The sequence below is a fragment of the Onychomys torridus genome, chromosome 18, assembly GCF_903995425.1.
Source record: "Onychomys torridus chromosome 18, mOncTor1.1, whole genome shotgun sequence".
Lineage (NCBI taxonomy): Eukaryota > Metazoa > Chordata > Mammalia > Rodentia > Cricetidae > Onychomys > Onychomys torridus.
In genome coordinates, this window is record NC_050460.1 from 6,613,501 (window position 1) to 6,634,758 (window position 21,258).

General features: G+C 48.9%; 1 protein-coding gene across 4 annotated transcripts in view; it reads right to left on the reverse strand.

Annotated features, from left to right (window-relative positions):
• Positions 1-47: 47 nt before the first annotated feature.
• Ccnd3 (cyclin D3) overlaps positions 48-21,258 on the reverse strand; it is a 91,174-nt gene continuing 69,963 nt past the window's right edge. For 2 of the 4 annotated variants that reach the window (XM_036167043.1, XM_036167042.1), the window contains exons 2-6: positions 19,637-19,704; positions 4,690-4,905; positions 2,111-2,270; positions 1,544-1,680; positions 48-1,146 (exon numbers count right to left, since the gene is read on the reverse strand). In XM_036167043.1, coding sequence (XP_036022936.1) covers positions 979-1,146; positions 1,544-1,680; positions 2,111-2,270; positions 4,690-4,860 — 636 coding nt within the window. In that variant the 5' untranslated portion in view covers positions 4,861-4,905; positions 19,637-19,704 and the 3' untranslated portion in view covers positions 48-978. The other 2 variants (XM_036167041.1, XM_036167044.1) reach the window with 2 other exon arrangements.

Below are 21,258 nucleotides of genomic sequence, written 5' to 3' on the forward strand. Positions count from 1 at the left end.
ACCTCCCCACTGCCCCCCTTCTACACAAAGTCCCAGGGACTGCCAAAGCCAGCTTTGTTCCGGAATTTTTATTAAGGCAGCGTGATAGAAATGGGCCACCAGCCCAAACCTTGTGGCCTAAGGAAAGACCTGTGTCAACAGGGCTCGACCTCTCCAGATAGGCTCTGTCACCTCCAGAGCATCCACCCCTGCTTCAACCCTCTGCTGGAAGATGAGGTGCAGAGCCTCAGGAGAGGAAGGCATGGCCCCATCCCAGGCTGTAGCAGCTCCTGGACCACAAAGCGGTAGCAGAGGGGAAGAAAATAGCAACCGCCAGGGTTACCACTGCTTGTGGGGTACAGGCCTCACTGTACCCTCTTACAGTTGTATTCAAAGCAATAAATTAAAATGACCACCAGCACCCCTCAAGACCCTTCAATCACAGAAGCTAAGCAGGAAGCAGAGCTAGAAATTTGTAGGTTCTTGCCCCTCTGACCAAGGCCTAGGCTCCTCCCTCTAAGAGCAGCTGGGAGCATGGATTATACGGCAGCCATCGATTTGGCTCTTCGTGCGTGTCTATCAGGATGCCCGAAGGACCCCAACCCAAACGCACTGACCCTAGTGGGGGCAACGCCTTTGAAAGGTACTGGGGCATTTTGGCAATTGAGAAGATTAGAGCCCCGGAGAGAGGAGGGACTCAAAAAGGAATGCTGGTGTGTGGGTTTTACCTGTTTGAATTTCTCGGACCAGCATGGCCCCCGAACAGCCAAGCCGGTCACGTGGGAAGGAGGAGGCGCTGACTGGCCATGCAGAGCCCTCCTGGCCAACCAGCACCTTAGTGCACACTGTGGGGATAGGCAGGACCTGGCCCCTTGGGCTTTGTGAGGGGAAGGGCCCCCCTCGGGCTTCAGATATGGCATGGATTGTTCCAAGAGGAAGGGAGGGGGTGGCAGTGACCCCTCCTCTGCTTGGTGGCCACCTGAGGGGGCCTGTCCCAAGCTACAGGTGGATGGCGGTGACATCTGTGGGTGTGCTGGTCTGACTGGACCCCTGGCTGCTGGAGCCCCGGGGGGCTTTGGGCACCGGGCTGGGGGCCGTCTGGGCAGCTTCCCGGAGGCTCTCCCTGAGCGCAGCCTCAATCTGCTCCTGACAAGCCCGCAGGCAGTCCTAGGAAGAAGAGCAAGGTCAGTGAGATGGGACTCTTACCCACAGCACTGACAACAGGCAGGTCTAAGGACAGGCCACCCCCCTGCACACCGGGAAGTCTGGGGAGGTTAGGCCACAGCCCAGCCCAGGAATCGAGTTTTTAGTTCTCAGAAACTGGCAAGAGGATGTGGCAAGGGTGTGAGAGCAGCCCTACATCTGACACCAAGTCCCCCGCCCCTGGCAAGAGGGGCAGCTCCATGCCGTGTCCCTCGCCCCACCCAGTCCTCTCCAGAGGCAGGAGATAAAAGGCCACAGAAGCAGGCAAGGTTGTACAATTGGGAGGTGGGGGGTGGATGCCACCCTCTTCTGGGGATTCAAGGGATAGCACTGCTTTTTGTGAATGGGGCCTGAGACTTACCACTTCAGTGCCTGTGATTCCTGCCAGCAACTCTGTGAGCTCATCTCCAGACATAGAACAGGCACCTAGGCCTTGCACTGCAGCTCCAATGCTGCCTGTGGCGATCATGGATGGAGGATACATTGCAAAGGTGTAATCTTATAAAAGAGAGGGAACCATGAGAAGAGCTACCTTATTATACTTCCTAGTCCCTGTTACAACATGCCAGCTTGCTTGAATACTGGGAACCCCCAGTGGTGGGTGGGGTGTCTCAGAGCCAAGGGGAGGGCTTGGTGTGTGTGCATGGTGCTGGCAATGGACAGGCATGCACACAATCAGTGAACCACTATACCCCACCCAACCTTCTCTGAGATGTGAGTGAACAGCAAAATTTCCATCTACCCAGGCTGGACCTTGCCATTTGGAGACCTTATGCAAGCCACTTCTCACTGTACAGTGCCTCATCTCCATCCCAGGACCACCAAGATCCTATATAAATAGCTCTGAGTATTGACACAATCTCCTGGTTACTACTTCTTCAAATCCTGATTTTCTCAGGTTGGAAAAACATGTGTTCAAGGCTCTTACCTGTAGCACAGAGGGCCAAAAAGGTCTGGGCATGCTTTTTGACCAAGGCCAGTCGGTCACTGGGCAGAGAAAGGCGGTGCAGAATCAGAGCCAGGAAATCGTGAGCGATCACAGCAGCCAGGTCCCACTTGAGCTTCCCCAGGACCAGCACCTCCCATTCCTGGGGATTGGGGAATAAGCATGGAGTCAGTGGCTGGCAGGAGTTTCACAGTCCTGCCTCTGGCTGCAGGGGTTGGCACTGTGGAATGAGGTGTTCAGGGCAGGCAAGAAAGAGCTGGGGCAGTTACTTGAGCATCCGTTCATCACTGGCTGCTGGAATGGCATGACATCCCTCCTGGTCCTCCCGAGTTTGAGGCCGCTGGAAGTTGAAGCCCCTCTAAGCTAAGGACTTCAGAAAGAGGGCTATCCTCACTAGCCCATCCCTCCCCATCCCTGCATCTCAAGCGGGTCTCTTAAAGAGACAGAATGAGCATAAGGCACTCCTGAGGTTCCTCAAAGGGGAGGTTACCCAACCCCACCCACAGCCCCTTTGTGGGACATCAGGGGTGGGTCCTGTCTCAAGACAGGGAGGCCAAGCCAAACAGGATGAATCCAGATGACCCCTGAGGAACCTGCCCAAGCCTACATAACCAATGAGAGGTCTTAGAAGGAGGCTAGGAGCCCCAACCCCAGCCCATTAGTCTGGGGTTCCCAGTCCTGGCCTGAGTTGCATTTCCGAGTTGCACACATGAGGATTTCTTCATTGTTTTATCTCAGGAAGGAACTCATGGGTTTGACTCCTCAATGAGGTAGAAATGTCAGCCCCACCCAACCTCTTCCAGGACCCCAGCAACAGCTGTCCCTCTCTTTGTCCCATGACCCCTACAGGTGTCAGCCCCAGGTTTTTTAGGGGACCCTACAGAAAAAAACCTGGGCTAGAGCCAGAAATAAGGCACAGAGGTTTGCCCTGGTAACCAATAGCAACCAGCCTCCTTGGGAGCAAGAGGCAACTAAAGTGTGTGAAGTCCTCATGAGGGAAGGTGGCCATCCTCCCCTATATCCAGACACGAGAAGCCCAGCCCTAACTTCCAGAACATCACACTGGCAGCATACATCTCAGCCCTGGCTTTAAGGAGTTCTGGTCACTGCTGTGCAGTTGGAATTTCCCCTCCTTTCTCGGGCCTCAGCCTCTGCTGTGCAAGGGCTTAGACTGCTGGGGTTCTTGGAGGTCCCTCACAACTCTGACCACAGGCCAGTCACAGTGCAGGCCTCGAGGAGAAGGACTTGCCTATTCTGAAAAACTCCCCTTATACACACTCGTGTAGACCACCCTAATCTCTTCACAAAGAGGAACTCTCCTACCTCCCTGCCTCAATCCCTCAAAAACATCTTGCTCCCTGGCTCTGGAAACTACTAGATTCATCACAAAGAGCTGTGGGGCCTCCCAGATTCCCAACTCAGGCCTCCCATCCGTGAGAGCAACTTGACAGGAAGAGGAATCCAGTTCCCCGACTCACAGCAGTCAGGGGCCCCAGTACCCTAGCTTCCCAGCCAGCCAATCACATTAGTCTGCCTGCTGCCCTCCTCCCTAGGAGATGGGGCCCAGAGACTCCTTTCAGGGTCAGGGAAGGCTCGGCCAGCCACAGAATAAGGTGGAGGGAGGTGCCAGCTCACCCACCCTCTCCCCCAGACCCTGTGGGAGATGATGTTCATGCTCTCTTCCAGATCCAAGCAGTTCCTCCACCTCCTCCCTGACTCCTCCGGGGCAGGGCAGAACCCAACCGATTTCTGCCCCGCCTGGAGGAGCCCAGCCCAAGTTCCCAGCAAGAGGCCCCAAGGAGCCACTTCCCAAACCACAGGAGTGACAGCAGCTCCCCACAGGGTTATGAAAGCCCTTGGTCTGAGTGGGAGGGCCAGGGGCCCGGCATCATTATCACGTCGGAAGCAGCTGCGCTCAGCTCCCTGTCTGTCTCTGGCCTTTGGCTAAGAAGCAAAGGGAGAAATCCTTCCACTGGCCCAGGGCAGCTGCTCCAGTTTTTCAGAAGACAAGGAAGGGAGGGTGGGGAAGGGGCTCCGTCTTTGGGGATAGCAGGGAAAGGGATGAAAACACCTCAGCACTTCCAGCAATCAGGGCCTGGCTTTAATCAGCTCTGGGAGGCTTTTCCATCACAAAGTCCACACGGGGATAAAGACTCATGCAAGGCAGCCCCCTCCCCCACGTGAAGCACATTCCACTCCGGTGGGGGTGTGCAGACATGCCCTGCTGCTGCCAATAAATAACTCACAGTGGCTGTGTAAACCCAGAGGCAAAGTACTGGTGTATAGACCGGCAATTGGAATGGTTGCTATATCTGGGGGAAAGCCCGAGTTAAGAGTGGAGCCTCACTATGGTCAGAGGAAGGGGGTTCGTTTAAGCGTGCAAATGAAGCACAACTATCACACTACATGGCCTTTGTCCCACCCTAGTTCTTTTCCAAAAAACTGGCCCGGGGCGAGGGGAGGGTTGGTGAGTGAAGGGGTGAGCTTGCGTTCCTTTTTCTAGTACACAGGGCGACAGTATGTTGAGAGCGGGGGGGCAAGGGGGGGGATTCCACACGCACCCTCAACTGCCAGGGAGCCACGGCTTGGTCGGTGTAGATGCAAAGCTTCTCAATCGTCAGGGGCGTGGTTTCGCGCAGCTTGGAGGCCAGCAACAGGCAGACCGTACCCAGGAGCTGCAGTTGCGCCTTTCGGGTGGGCACGCAGGACAGGTAGCGATCCAGGTAGTTCATGGCCAGAGGAAAGACATCCTCCTCACAGCGCTGCTCCTCACACACCTGAGGGATGGCGCACGAGTCATTACTAGGGAAGGACCAAGCGAAACACAACAGCGTGGGGGGTGGAGGGAGAGTGGAATGTGGAGCAAAAAAAATCAACAGAGCGGGGGATAAACTTACAGTCACAAGTATCAATAACCGAGGGGATGCGCCCTCCCCAAGGTGACCCCCCCCCACTTCCTCTGCATGGCCTCCTCCCCACCCCGGAGTGGAGGGGGTGTAAAGGAGAGAGGAGCCCTTGCTCACGAAGGATTCCAGGCTCCCCTCCCCCCAGGGCGAGAGGAAGGGGGACGGAAGGGTCACCTAGAGAGAATTGGGACCTTACCCTCATTACCACCACCCACTGCACACACACTCCCAAGGGGAAGGGAGGGAACTCCTGCCGCGGTCTCCCGCACTTTTCATTTCCCTGTGGACCGGAACCGAGCGCGCGCCACCCCCACCAGCTTCCCCCGCCAGAACCCCGCGACAGACACAGGAACCAGTTCTGGGGCGAAGGCGGTCGGGTCCCGAGTTTTCCAAACGCGCTCTCCGAGAACACCGGGCGAGGAAGGAAGCAGGAGACACCGAGAAAAGCCAGAGGGGAAATAGTGGCCCTTGGCCCGCTTTCCCGACCCAAAGTGAAGTTTAGTTACAGTGCCAAGTGACTGGCAGTCACAGAAGAAGCCGATGAGGATTGGGGAGAGGAAAGGGACAGGACGCAGGCAGCTGGCTAGGGTGCCTGTGTGAAAGGACCAGGCCCCTGAAGTCTGGGCGGCCAAAGCATCTTGCAGATTGTGGTCCGGATCGTGATGCCTCAACAGGGCAACTTCGATCTGCCCAGAGCCGGAGGTGGGGGTGGGGTGAGGAGAAGGGACCGGTCCGGGCCTTACCTCGAGCATCCAGTACGCCAGCATCTTCCGCATGTGCGGCTTGATCTCCTTTTGCACGCACTGGAAGTAAGAGGCTCGCGGCACGTAGCGGTCCTCCAGGCGGAGCAAGCTCTGCAGGACACGCTGGTCCCCCAGCAGCCGCGGGTCGGGCCCGGCCCGGGGCGCGTGCCGGGTGCCCTCGCAACACAGCAGCTCCATCCTGCGACGGCTCACGGGAGAGAGCAGGAGTGCGTGCTGGCAAGTCCTTGGAGAGGCGACGCGCACGAGGGAGAGCGCGGGGTGCGGGCGGGTCTGGCGCTGGCGCTGGCACTGTACGGAGAAGCCCCAGCCCGCCCGCCACCCGCGCGCACCGCTTCCCTGACAGGCGCCCCGCCCCTCGCGACGATGTAGCAACCGTGGAATGCTCCGACGTCACAACGTTCCAAGGGGGCGGGGCCGCGGACGGAAAGGGCTGGCGGGCGCTATCCCCTCCTTCCCCGCAGCCCCATTGGTCCGCTGAGCGCCCGCCTGCAGGCTTCCGGGCCCTCAGGGCCCTCCTGACCAAGAAGGTGGAGAGAACTTTCTGGGAGGGTGCGTTCTTCCCCATCAATGGGCCCTGTCGTGTCTCTAGCTACCCAGGAAAGAACTGGTGGCCAAATGTATTCATTCATTCACTTATGCACCCTACTTCATTGCTCTAGGGAATGCGGTAATAGCAGCAGAGTTGGGTCACTCATACTTTAAGGTGCATAACAGGGATGGACCGAGTTGGGCTTTATTTTGCATACCATGAAACTGAGGCACAGTAGTATTTGCAAATCTGTCAGTCCTTCAGGAAACCTGGCTCCAGAATCTTGTCTACTTAGATTAATTCGACAGACCTGCAGCAGCAGCATCTGGGAGCTGACCAGAAATGTAGTTTCTGGCAGATTTGATGGCTCAGAAGGTAAAGGATTATGTCACAAGTCTGACAACCTGGGTGTGATCCCTGTGACCCACATGGTGGAAAAGAATCAGCTCCCATAAGTTGTCCTCTGACTTCCACACCAACGCTGTAACATGCTTCCCACCACACACATAATAAAAATGTAAAGCAGCCGGGCGGTGGTGGCGCACGCCTCTAATGCCAGCACCCAGGAGGCAGAGGCAGGTAGATCTCTGTGAGTTCGAGGCCAGCCTGGTCTACAGAATGAGTTCTAGGGCAGGCTCCAAAGCTACACAGAGAAACCCTGTCTCGATGGGGAAAAAATGAAAAGCAAAAGAAGAAATGAAATTTCTCAGGTCTGCTGAATGAGACACTGCACTGTTTTGAGATTTGTGGAACACTTAAGTATGAGCAGTGTTGGTCAAAATCAGGATATTAAAAGCCATTTGGACCCAGCAGTGGTGGCCCACGCCTTTAATCCCCAGCATTCAGGAGGCAGAGGCAGCCAGCCTGGTCTGCAGAGTGAGTTCCAGGACAGCTAGAGCCACACAGAGAAACCCTGTCTACAAAAACTTAAAAAAAAAAAAAAACAAGTCTACGGTCATTTTGGTTATTTAATGAGTTTGCGACCAGCCTGGGCTGCATAAGATCCTATCTCAAAAACAAAAGACAACCAAACCAAATAATAATAATATAGTGATTGCTTATGTTTATTAAAACAGGACTTCAGAGGCTGAGAGAACTACAGTATATTTCCAAAACAGCATGGACTAGAATGAGACCCTATCTCCTCTGCACAAAACAAAACAAAAAATCATCAAATTGCAGAATTGGACATGATGGCACATGCCTGTGATCAAACACTTGGGAGGAGTCAGGAAGCCTGTGGAGAATTCCAGGCCAGCTAGAGCCACATCAGAAGACTCAAAAGAAAAAGAAAAAGAGAAAGAAAAGTTGAAGACGGGTGGGCCCCCCCCACACACACACACCTTTGATCCCAGCACTTTGGAGGCAGAGGCAGGCAGATCTCTGTGAGTTCAAGGCCAGCCTAGTCTAAGTAGAGAGTTCTAAGCCAGCCAGAGCTATAGAGTGAGACTGTCTCAAAAACAAAAACAGAAGAAGGAAGGCAGGAGAGAAGAAGGGAGAAGGAGAAAAGGAGGAAGGCAGAGACTGAACTACTCAGGCACTGTTCTGTCCCCTGTGCCCAAGTGAGCACAGGCAGGAGACATCGGATAAGCATGAGCCCATGTGCATGCTGGGCACTGAGCAAGGGGTTAGAATCCACCACCATATCCTCATACGGGAAGAATGAGGCATGACAGGATTAGCTCACAGAAGGTCACCTCTCCAGTGTCTTACCATCTAGCCCCACACTGACCTTGAACACTGGGCTCCTTGTCTTGTTTCCCAAATGCTGGCATTACAAAATGTGTACCACCATGCTTATATTGTAAACTGTACACTTAAAAAACTGGGAGGCGGGCACGTTTTGAGACAGGGTCTTATGTAACCCAGGCTGGCTTTTAACGTACTGTATGATTGACGCTGGATTTGATCTTTCTGCCATTACCTTCCAATTGCATGCACCACCCACACTAACATTTTGTTAGTTTTTTGAGACAAGGTCTCACTATGTAGCTCTGGCCTATGAAGAACAGGATAGCCTCCAGTTTGCAACAATCCTGCTGCCTCCTCCTTTCAAATTCTGGGATTACAGGTATGCACCACCAAACTTCCTGTCCCGAAGGGCAAAGAAAATGTCCTGGATGGCTGCTTGTCCTCTGGATACAGCACCTTGCTGTGAGCACCAACAACAGTGACAGGTCTTCATGTCCATACACATACCTGAGATGTAACGAATCATTTCATCTACCCAACAACCTTACGGAAGTATATGATTTTACCCCCTTCCCTTTTGAGGGGGAGTTTGAGACAGGGTTTCTCTGTGTAGCTCTGGCTGTCCTGAAACTGTAGACAAAGCTGGCTTCAAACAGATATCCACCTGCCTCTGCCTCCGAGTGCTGGGATTACAGGAGTGTGCCACCACCACCTAACTATTTTGCTCTTTATTTAACAGGGGCTGGAGTGTTAATACATTAGATTGAGCGACTAACTATCAAAAGGTCACATAGCTACCAAGTGGTAGAAGCAGGCTGCAGTCTAGTCTAGCACCAGAGTTCATGCCCTTGCAGGGGGGTGGGGATCAGGGGGGAGAAAGGGAGAGAGATGCAGGGTTCAAAGCCAGGACTTGGTACATGCTAGGCAGGTATGCTCTACCATTGAGCTACAGCTACAGCCCCATGGCTTTTTTTTTTTTTTAAGTTTGAGAATCATTGTATTAGAGTTTGAAAATAAAAACAAGGAAGGTAGCTGCCAGGAAGAGGGAGGAGAGAGAAAGCCACACCTTTTGAGTTAGGATCAGCAATGGAGATCTATTAGCATCTGTAGAAGTAGGGTGGGAGTGTCTTCAGAAAAAAAAAAAAAAAAAAAAAAAACAGGGAGACATCCCAGAGCGCCAGGGCAACACATGCTTAAGAATTTGGAAGAGAGAATGGGGGATAGAAAAGGTCAAACACTCTGATTTAGAAGAGTAGGGAGGCTCAGCAGTGGGGGCCGGGGAGCACCGGCCTGCCCGCCGGCTCTTGACCGCTCATTCCATTGCCTCTTGTGCTGGCCCATGGGTGGATACTGACTTATTCCTCCTGGGTCTCTTAAGGAGAAAGGGCAGCCAGAGACAGCTGAGCCTCGGAGCTGTTCAAGCGCCCCTCTTTCCGGGGTCTCCAGAGCCAAGGAGCTGACCGGCCACATGAAGGCTGGCTGCTGAGGGGGCAGGCAGCTCCTTGGAGAACTCCGGAGAGGTGCCCCATGTGCTCCACCATCGCTGCCCCTCAAAGACCAGAACTGAGAAGACCGAGCGACTCCCAAGAGCTGGGGACGTATCTCAGCGAGCATAGTGTTTGATAGGCATGGAGCCCTAGGGTCAGTTCCCAGCACCGAAGAGAAAACGGGGCAAGGCCAGGGGTAGTGGCACACACTGGCGATCTCAGCACCCAGGAGTGGAAGCAGGAAGATCCAAAATCCAAGTCTATCCTGGGCTACAGGAGACTGTCTCAAAAAGAGAAAAGATAAGGAGGAGGAGAAGGACCAGGAGAGTAGCCGAAGAGCTTCGGGCCAGGTGCATCCAATTACAAAAGTTACTCAATGAAACAGCAAATTAGAGGAGAGCTGGAATGAGCCGTCAGAGGCCAGAGGGAAGCCCCAAGGAAGGACACCATGCCTCCTTCCTCCTGCCACTCCCTCACCTCTTTATCACTGGAATGTCTCCATCTGAGACCCAGAAGGAGGAACCAGGTGACAGGTGAGGCCTCTCACCTCACAGTTCCCTTCAGACCCACTGGAATGACAGGGAGAGACACAAGGCAGGTGTGGGCTAAGATGAGGAGATATGACCCCCAAACAGGAAGGTGGACAAAAGCTTCTCCCAGTTTAAAATCTGGGTCCACACCCATGACTCTGAGGAAAGACTGGTCCTCTTTTATCTGGTTCTCTTTTCCTCCAGTTGGGTAATAACAAAGGTCCCTACCCTACAGGGGTGTTTTGAAGACCAAAGGGCCAAAAGTCGCTTGCACATATCTGGGGCAAAGTGAACATGCAAAGGCCCGTACTTTCTAAATTGTGGTGGCCCACACCTATAATCCTAATACTCATGAGTGTGAAGCAGGAGGATTGCTGTAGGTTCAAGGCTAGTCTGGGCTACCTAGTAGTGAAACTTGTCCTCCTAATTCCTCTGCACAAAAAAAAAAAAAAAAAAAAAGTCGTTTCTGTAATAACAATTCTCTCTCTCTCTCTCTCTCTCTCTCTCTCTCTCTCTCTCTCTCTCTCTCTCTTTCTCTCCCTCCCTCCCTCTCTCCCTCCCTGTCCCTCTCTCCCTCTATCTACCCCTCTCTTCCTCCCCATCTCTCTATCAAAAGTACCCTTCTCTTAGCCTGGGTATTACTCAGTGGTAAAGCACTTGCCCAGAATTCTTGAGGTCCCTAGGTTCAATCCACAAACCCACAGGAAGAAAAAAGTTAGTTGTGATTAAGATACTTCAAAGCCAAACTTGTTCATGTGTACAGGTATTTACAATCATCAATCATCAATATAATAATAGTAGCTAGAACTGAACCCAAGACTTCTTGTATGCCAAGAACATGTGTCCCTTATGGCCCATTTATTTATTTGTTTGTTTGTTTGTTTATTCATTCATTCATTTATCTATCTATCTATCTACCTATTTATTTATTTATTTATATTTATTTTTTTGGTTTTTCGAGACAGAGTTTCTCTGTGTAGTTTTGGTGCCTTTCCTGGAACTCACTCTGTAGACCAGGCTGGCCTCAAACTCACAGAGAGCCACCTGGCTCTGCCTCCCCAGTGCTGGGATTAAAGGCATGTCCCACCACCACCTGGCATGGCCCATTTTTATAACTGTTTTACTAACATTTATTACAATTGAGAAACTAAGGGGCTGGGAGGATGGCTCAGTGGTTAAAGGCACTTCCTGCTGTTGCAGAGACCCTAGGTTCAATTCCCAGCACTCATATGGCCATCTGTAACTTTAGTTCTAGATCTGATGCTCTCCTCTGGCATCCACAGGCACCAGGCATGCATGTGGTGCACATAAATACACCAGGCAAAATACCCTATGCGTAAATAAAAATACAGTTTTTTTAAAAATTGAGAAATAGGGGCTGGAGAGATGCTCAGAGGTTAAGAGCACCAACTGCTGTTCCAGAGGTCCTGAGTTCAATTCCCAGCACCCACATGGTGGCTCACAACCATCTGTAATGAGATCTGGCACCCTATTCTGCATACATAATAAATAAATAAATCTAAAAAATAAAAATAAACAAAAAATTGATAAACACAATGCCATAAGCTGGGCATCCTAATAGGAGAATCTCCCCAAGTTCAAGGCCAACCTGGGCTATACAGTGAATTCCAAGCCAATATGAGCTAGAATAGTTCATAAAAGAAGAAGAATAGTTATTTACCCTTTCAAAACAAGGGCTCAACTTTAATCCCAGCACTCGGGAGGCAGAGGCAGGCAGATCTCTGAGTTCCAGGTCAGCCAGGCTACACAGAGAAACCCTGTCTTGAAAAAACAAAACAAAACAAACAAACAAAAAAGAGTTCTTGCTATTCTTGGAGACCAGAGTTTGATTCCCAGAACCAAGCTTCATGGGGATCCAAGGCATCTGGCCTCCATGGACACACAAACACTCATATATGCACAAACACAATAGAAAATAAAAATCTAATTTCTTTTTAAGATCAAGATCATCTTCAGCTATTTAGTGAGTTTGAAGCCAAACTGGGCTACATGAAACCCTATCTCAAAGGAAGAGAGAGACAGAGACAGAGACACAGAGAGAGACAGAGACACACAGAGAGAATGAATAAATAGATAAATGTAATTTTAAGAAGAAAGAAGGGTTGGGTGTAGTGACATACACCTATAATCCCAGAACTCAGGATGCAGAGGCAGGCAGATCTCTGTGAGTTCTAGGACAGCCTGGTCTACAAAGTGAATTCAGGGCAGCCAGAGATACATAATAAGACCCTGTCTTGAGAAAAAGAAAAGAGAAAAGAAGAGAAGAGAGAGAGAAAGAGGGAGGGAAGGAGGGAGGGAGGGAGGGAGGAGAGGGCAGGAAGGAAGAAGGTAAGGAAGGAAGAAAGAAAGACTACAAACTATTTAATTAACTAATTAATTAATTAACTCTACACTGGGGTCAGTGGTTAAGAGCACTTGTTAGGAAATCAAGACGACCTGATTGGCCCACATAAATACTAGGCACAGTTGCAGGTACCCCAGCACGGGGAAGATGGGGCAGAAATAAGGCAGGCAGAGCTTTCTGGCCAGTTAGCCTACTCTAAACATCAAGCTTTAGTTTTAGTGAAATACTCTGTCTCACATGAATAAAAACTAGTACTGTTGTTTTGTTAATGTTTCTAAGGCAAGGTCTACCTGGCTTAGACTCACTGTGAACACATTTGGTCTCAAGCTGCCTCTGCCTTTCCAGTGCTGGGATTACATGTATACACTCCCATGTGCCAGCTGTAGAGATATCTATACCCATTGATATATTTCAAATAGTGTCTCCTGTAGTCCAGGCTAGCTCTTACTCACTTCGTAGATGATCTTCTACCCTAGAACTTCTGATCCTCCTTGACCTTGTCTCCTGAATGCTTGGCAGCAAGAGTCTTTACCTGGTGGCCATCTTGAAGCCACATTATATTGTGTTATATTTTTTTATTTATTTATTCATAGTCAGGGCCTTACTAAGTAGCCCTGGCTGTCCTGGAACTCACTCTGTAGACCAGGCTGGCCTCAAACTCACAGAGATCCACCTGCCTCTGCCCTGCATGCTAGGATCAAAGGCCTGGCTCAAACCCAGGTCTTTAAGTTTGTCCAGTAACTGCTTTTATCCGCTGAACTATGTCACCAAGCCATCTTGCTGCCCCCTCCCTTTTTTTTCTTCAGATAACATATCATGTAGCCCATGCTGTCCTCTAACTTCATGTGTAGTTGAGGATAACCTTGAACTTTTTTCTTTTGAGGCAGGGTATCATGTAGCTCAGGCTAGACTAGCTTGACGTGGCCTAGAACTCTTGATCTTCCTGCCTTTACCTCCCCAGTGCAGGAATGGTGGGTCATTATAGTATGTAGCACCATGCACAGTTTATGTATCACTAGGGATGGAGCCTGGTGGGGCGGGGGGGGGGGGGGGGTTCCTACACACTAGACAAGTAGGCAAGCATTCTAGCAACCAAGCTGGGTTTATATACTCCCTGCCATTTTGTTTTGTTTTTACCTTTTCAGACATGATTTTGCTGTGTGCCCTGACTTACCAGGTACTCACTATGTAGCGTAGGCTGGCAATGTTCTCACTCCAGCTTCCCAATCAAAGGGATCATAGGTAAATGTGACACAAATCTACCATTTTAACCATAGTGCTGTGATGCTAGGCCAGCCTCTGCCATCTGGCAATGAAGAAAAGGGCCTAGTGGATTGCCAGAATCTCCCTCCTGGGTGACATTGTTGAGCTACTAATTAACCAGTCCTGACACTACCTCTGGACTTTCTGTGATGAGTGAAGTGATGCCTCTTCCTTATTATTTAAATCACTTTCACTCTTCAAGTAAAAGTTTGATTCACTGGGCTAGCTTTCACTTACACACTAGGCTAGCCTTCAGCAGCAAACAGGCAGAGTCTTACAAACATTCAAGAAAGGTGTCATCACCAACTCAGAGAATATCAAGAGGGGTGACTTCTCAACTAATTTTATTAACTTTTACTTATTTGGGGCTGTACATGGTAATGCATGCCTTTAATCTCAGCACTCAGGAGACAGAGGGAGATGGATCTCTGTGAGTTTGTGACCAGCCTGGTCTATATAGTAAGTTCCAGGCCAACCAAGGCTACATAGTGAGACCCTGTCTCAAAAAAAAGGGGGGGGGGCGGGAAATGGGACAGGGTATATGGCTTAGTGGTTAAGAGCACCTAGTGCTCTTCCAAGGATCTGAGTTTGGTTCCCAGAACCACATCAAGCAGCTCACAGCTACCTGTAACCCCAGCTCCAGAAGGATCCAACACCTCTGGCCTCCAAGGGCATCTCCACTCACTTTCACATACCACCTCACACACATATATAAAATCAAAATAATAAAAATAAATCTTAAAAATAATTAAATGAGAGTCAGGCAGATCTTTGTGAGTTCAAGGCCAGCCTGGTCTACAGAGAGAGATCCAGGAAAGGCACCAAAGCTACACAGAGAAACCCTGTCTCAAAAAACAAAAAACAAAAAAATAATTAAATGATGACCATGTTAAGGCTGATCATGAAGAAAAGCAAGGTACAATCCCAGCGCTATGTAAAACAAGTGTGACAGTATGTTCATATAATCCTAGCACTTTGGACATCAAGGCAGAAGATCAGAAATTCAAGGTTGTGGGTCTGGAGGGATGGCTCAACAGTAAAAAGCATGAGCTGCTCTCCTGGAGGATCCAAGTTCAAGTGGCTCACAACAGTCTATAACTCCAGCTCCAAAAGTCTTCTGGCATCCACAGGCACCTGCACTCTTGTGCACATAACCACACGCAGACACACACCCCTACACTCCAGTAAAAATAAGTTAAGTGTGGTGGTGCACACCTTTAATCCCAGCACTCAGGAGCCAGAGGCAGAAGGATCTCTGTGAGTTTGAGGCCAGCCTGCCTTACCTATTGAGTTCCAGATCGTCCAGAGCTACATAGTGAGACCCTGTCTCAAATAAAATAAAGTAAAATGAAATAAAAATCTTTTTAAAAGAAAGAAAAAGAAATTCAAGGGCTAGAGAGATAGCTCAGTAGTTAAGAGCATGTGGTGCTCTTCCAGAGGAGCTGGGTTCAAGTCATAGCACCCATGTCAGGTGGCTATCAACCATCTGTATGTAACTCCAGCTCCCTGGGAATCCAACTCCTCTGGCCTTTTTCAACACCTGCACTCATGTGCACACTCGAGCACACATTCACACACTCACTCACACACACACACACACACACACACACACACACTTAAAAATACTTTCTAAAAGTGTTAAAAAGAAATTCAAGGTTTTCAAGGTTGTTTTCTATATAGCCTGGCATACACAGGAAGAGAGAGAGAGAGGAAGAGAAGAGTGGGGTGCCTAGGAAGGACCACTTGGGGATGGGGAGATAGCTTTGTCATGTCAGTAAAGTACTTGCCGGGCAAGCATGAGATGATGAGTTTGGATCCCTAGCACACATGTAAAAGGCCGGAGCTGCACCATGTGACTGCAATCCCAACCCTGGGGAGGCAGAGACCAGAGACTTCCCGGAACATGCCTGCCAGCCAGTCTGGCCTACCCATGAACTCCAAGTCCAGTGAAAGACCCTGTATCAAAAGACAAAAGGAAGAGCCACAGAGAAAGGCTCAGTCCTCAGTTTCTAGGCTCACGGACCCACATACTCCCATGAATATACACATGAGTACACACCCAAACAAGTGTGTGTACACACACACACACACACACACACACACACACACGGTGATATATTGCTTGTACTCTTAATAAAATTTGCCTGAAGATCAGAGGACAGAACAAGACACTAGATTAAACATAGAGGCCAGGCAGTGGTGGCACACACCTTTAATCCCTGCACTAGGAAGGTTGAAACAGAAAGTTATATGGCTGGGCAGAGAAAGGAATATAAGAGGGAAGGAGACAGGAATTCAGGTTCTTTCAGGCTGAGGCGTTGGTGAGGTAAGAGGTGGTGGCTGTGGCTTGTTCTGCTTCTCTGATCTTTCAGCTTTTACCCTGATATCTGGCTCCGGGTTTTTAGTATAAAACCATTTAGAATTTGTACAACAAAGACTTTTTTTTTTTTTTTTTTTTTGGTTTTTTGAGACAGGGTTCTCTGTATCTTTGGGGCCTTTCCTGGACTAGCTCTGTAGACCGGGCTGGCCCCGAACTCACAGAGATCCACCTGCCTCTGCCTCCCGAGTGCTGGGATTACAGGCATGCGTCACCACCACCTGGCAAACAAAGACCATTTTAATAGTTTTGTTTGTTTGTTTGTTTTTGTTTTTCGAGACAGGGTTTCTCTGTAGTCTTGGTGCCTGTCTTGGATCTCGCTCTATAGACCAGGCTGGCCTCGAACTCACAGAGATCCACCTGCCTCTGTCACCCTTGTACTGACATTAAAGATGTTCACTGCCACATCTGGCCCATCTTAATAGACTGTTTAAATTAATTAACTAATTATTATTGAATTGTGTATATGATATAGGGGGCCAGGATGCACACATGCCATGGTGTGTGCGTGCCTGCGGAGGTCAGAGGACTAGTGGACTCTGTTTTTTCCTTCCACCTTACAGTGGGATCCAGCAGTAAAACTCAGTCATCAGGTTTCTCAGAATGCACTTTACCACCTGACTCATCACAGGTCTTAGATTTTTTCCCCCCAAGGTCATTTGAAAGTCATCAAATTCACTCATTCCATAAAAGTGCTTGCCACCAATCCTGATGACCTGAGTTTGGTCCTCAAAACCTGTATGTGGAGGAAGAGACACAACTTCTGTGAGCTGTTTTACGGTGCCGTGTGTGTGTGTGTGTGTGTGTGTGTGTGTGTGTGTGTGTGTGAATATATGTGTCACGAGACATCTGTTTAAGTCTTATATAGAGGTTCTCACCTTCTACTCTGTTAAGACAGGTCTCTCTTGTTTATATGCCCTGGGCTAGCTTCCAGGAATTCCCTTTCTCCCTCTCATCTCTCCACGGGCACACTGGGGTTACAGCCGCTTGTCAGCACATCCAGCTTTACCCGGGATCTGAGGATCCAAACTCAGGACCTCACGCTTGCACAGTTCATTCTGGCACTTTACATCTTGAGTTGTCTCCTCAGTGGTGAGGGGCTGAGAGAGGGGGTTTCTCTGTATAGTCCTGGCTGTCCTGGAACTCACTCTGTAGACTAGGCCGGCCTCAAACTCAGAGATCTATCTGCCTTATGAGTGCTACCCCAACCCCAACCCCCGGCTCTCAACTCATTTTTACTGTAGCATTAATTCCAAAATCCAAAGAGAAGTTAGGCATCTTCGTACATGCCCAAAATCCAGATAGGAGGCAGGGCTAGGGCAGAAATATTACAAGTTCAAAGCCTGCCTGGGTAACTTAGCAAGATTCTGTTTTAGGCTGTGGATGGAGCTTAGCTGATAGAGTGTTTGTCCAGCATGTATGAAGCCCTGGGTGACATTCCCCAGGGCTACATAAGCTGGGCCTAGCAGTTCATGTCTGTAGTCTCCACCTGGGAGGAGAGCAGGGGGATCAGAAAGTCAAGGTCACCTTCTAATAGTGTTTGAAACAAGACTTGGATATATGAGACCCTGACTCAAAAGTAAAAAAATATCTCATGGCTGTGGTATAACTCATTGGTAGAACATCTGCCCAGCATGTTGGAGGTCCGAGGTTCAACTCACAGCACAAAGGAAAGAGAAGAATGCTATATGGAAAGAAACGTCCACCTAAGGGCGTGCATGTACGCCCTAACCAAGATGGCAGCAAATGAATTCCGGTGACATAAAAACTGCAGCCATTGGGGATGTGGAGATGACTTAGCAGTAAGGACACTTGCTGCCAAGCTAAGGACCTGAGTTCAATCCCTGGGACCCACACCATAGGAGGACAGAACCAAATCTCACAAGTTATCCTCTGGCATCTACACTCACATCATGGCATACCCCCACACTAGTTAATTAACTAATCAATGTAATTTTAAGCCTACAATTCTAGTACCGAACAGACAGGCAGATATTCATGAGTTTTAAGTCAGTCTGCTCTACATAGAGAGTTCCAGCCAGGGTTACATAGAGAGACTTTGTCTCAAAAGTAAAACAAACAATCCCCCCAAAAAAGTAAAAAAATAAAGGAATAAAAAGAGTAGTATATCCTGATTAAGTTGACTGTCTACTAAACTACACGTTGATTTATTGTTTTTCTTCTTTTTTAACTGGAGCTAGCATGAAATTCTGTTATTATACTTCTGGACTTATTTTTGTATTATTTGTTTGTTTGTTTAAGACACAGGGTCTCACTATGGAGCGTTCTGTAGACCAGGCTGGCCTGGAACTCACAGAGATCTGCCTGCCTTTGCTGGGGTTAATGGTGTGAGCAGCCACCATGCCCAACAAGGTCCTCACACTTTAAGCCCTGGTGCCATCTTGGATTTCTTCCTTGCGTTGATTTCCTGATCCAATGGTTGCTTGCTGAGAACAAGAACCACTCCTTAGAGCTCTTGGATCCTACTTTCCTGTTCCTCCACTCCTTCCAAAACAGGATCTTCTGCGGTTCAGTAAGTACCTGGTCCTCCCATTCCCACCCAGGTACCGGATGATGCTCTGCATCCGGGCCTGCCAGACCGCAGATTCCTCCAAACCTGCCACCAAATAAATTCCTTCACAGCAGAGCAGAGGGGATAACGTTAGGAACTCAACCCCATGGTGTGATCATGCCCCATACAAACCCAATATTTATTTGAAGTCTTTATAGTCTATCTCAGAAAAGTACACATTTTTTAATTTTGGTTCAGGAGATAGCCTTAATTATTGTAATATATAAATAACAGCTCCTAACAGAAAAAATAAATAAAATAAATAAGTCTTTTCATTTCTTTTTAAAATGTTATTTTATTGATTGATTGATTTCTGATTGATTGATGGGGAAGGCATACATGTTACAATGTTCATATGAAGGTAAGGGGACAATTTAACAGGAATTTGTCTTCTCCTTCCACAACTGTGGGTCCCAGGGATTGAACTCATGTCCCCTGGCTTGGCAGCATCTGCCTTTATCCACTGAGCCATCTCCCTAAGGCTTCTGAATTCTTTGTTTGTTTGTTTGTTTGTTTTGTTTTGAGTCAGGGTTTCTCTGTGTAGCTTTGGAGCCTGTCCTGGATCTTGCTCTGTAGACCAGGCTGGCCTAGAACTCACAGAGATCCGCCTGCCTCTGCCTCCCAAAATGCTGGGATTAAAGGCATGCGCCACCACCACCCGGCTGAATTCTTATGGTTAAGGAAAGACGGACTTCAAGGAAGCTACATGTCATTCAAGTGGCAGGGGGTTTCAAGTGGGTTTCTTAAATCCAAGTTTGAAAGGCTGGGCCCCATTGCTATCGACAGTTTCTAAAGCACCCCACCTTCACACTGCTCCCAGAAAGATCCTGAACTGGTGGCACATGGCCATTAGATTAATCTCTTAGTGACACCTCTTTCATCCCAGTCCAAGGACCTGCTTATCAGGTCAATTTATAAGTCAGCCAGCCCGGCTTTTAAAGTTCTCCTCTGTGAGGCCCCAGCTGGCCTAGTCAATGTTATCTCCTCTGCAGCACTCAGCCCACCTAGGGCCTTATCACTCACCCCTGCCGTCCTCTGCCTTTCCCCTCTTGAAGGTCTGGCTGGTCCACAACTTCCAAAAGTATTCAGGGCTGCAGAATAAAAGATCAGGGACAGCAGGTTAATAGCTGTTCCAAGTTATTCTCATTGTGTCCTATAAATAAGTCCTCTTTGTCCTCAAAGATTTGGAACGTGGGTGGGTGTGAGAGAAGTTGCAGAATTGGCTGGCCTGTCAGAAGAGCCTAAAGATGGATGTTCAGGTAACTCCCCACACAGACAGTCTTTCTTACCTGGTCTCAGCTAGCCATCATTCATACTTGTACAGTCTAACTCAAAGTTTCCTTATATCACAGGTTTTGTGGGTTATTTCTTTTTCTAATTTAAAATTAGTTATTAGTGTGTTACAAAGTTATGACAATGGGAAAACAAAGAAAAAAAAAAAAAAGATCCAAGACTGTCCCGATAGCTCAATGGGTAAAGGTGCTTGCTACCAAGGCTGATGACCTAAGTTCAATCCCTGGGACTCACGTGGTGGAAGGAAAGAACCCAACAATTGATCTCCTCTGACCTTCTCACCTATGCTGTAGAAATTGTGAACCCACACACATCTATATGCAGAGGGAAAAAATGTAATTTAAGCGTAAATGGAGGAGGGTGTGGTGGCTCTTTCTTTTAATCCTAGCACTTAGGAGGAAGCAGGTGGGTCTCTGAGAGTTCAAGGCCAGTCTGGTCTACACAGCAAGGTTCAGGCCAGTCAGGGCTACACAGTAAGACATCCATCTCTAATCAATTAGTTAATCAGTCAATTTCACACCTTTGCTGAAACTCACTTAGCCTTTACAATCAACTCATTCTCATTCAGGAAGTCTGTATTCTTCATTGTGACTCATTCTACAAGTCTTTATTGAGACACCATTAACCCTAAGATATTTCTGGGCCATGAACAATGAAAAGACAAGATCTCCTTTACCTTTTTGTGTTTTAAATGAAGTCTTATGTAGCCCGGGCTCATCCCAAACTCTACACATCAAGCATGACCCTAACTAAACTCCTGACCTCATTCCTGCCTCTGACTCCCAAGTGCCACCATGACCAGCTTGTGTGTGTGTGTGTGTGTGTGTGTGTGTGTGTGTGTGTGTGTGTGTGTTCTGTGTTGAGTCATCTCACTGTGTCGTCTAAGCTGACCTCAAGTCCTCAAACTCATCCTGGGCTCAGACAGTATTCCTGTTCTTTATCTCAGGCATTCCACCACGTCTGCCTCAGGTTTATTTTAAAGAAAAAAAACATTGTCCTGCATGGATTAAGATACATTTTAGATTCCTTCTTAATAGTTTACCTTTACTTTTTGTTTTAACTCTCTCTGTAAAACAGGCTGGCCTTGAATCTGCTGGCCTCGACCTCTGCCTCCAGAGTGCTGGGGTTGAAGGTATGCACCATCACACCCAGCTCATTAAAAAAATTATTTATTCATTTTGTGTTTACGTATATGCGTGTGGGTGCATGAGCCAATGGAGGTCAGAGGACAACTTGTGGGGATCAGTTCTTCGCTTCGACCCTGTGGGTCCTGGGATCCACTCAGGTCTTCAGGCTTGCAGCAAGCGCCTTTATCAATGAGCCATCTAGTCTGCAGTCCATGTCTCCCTTTT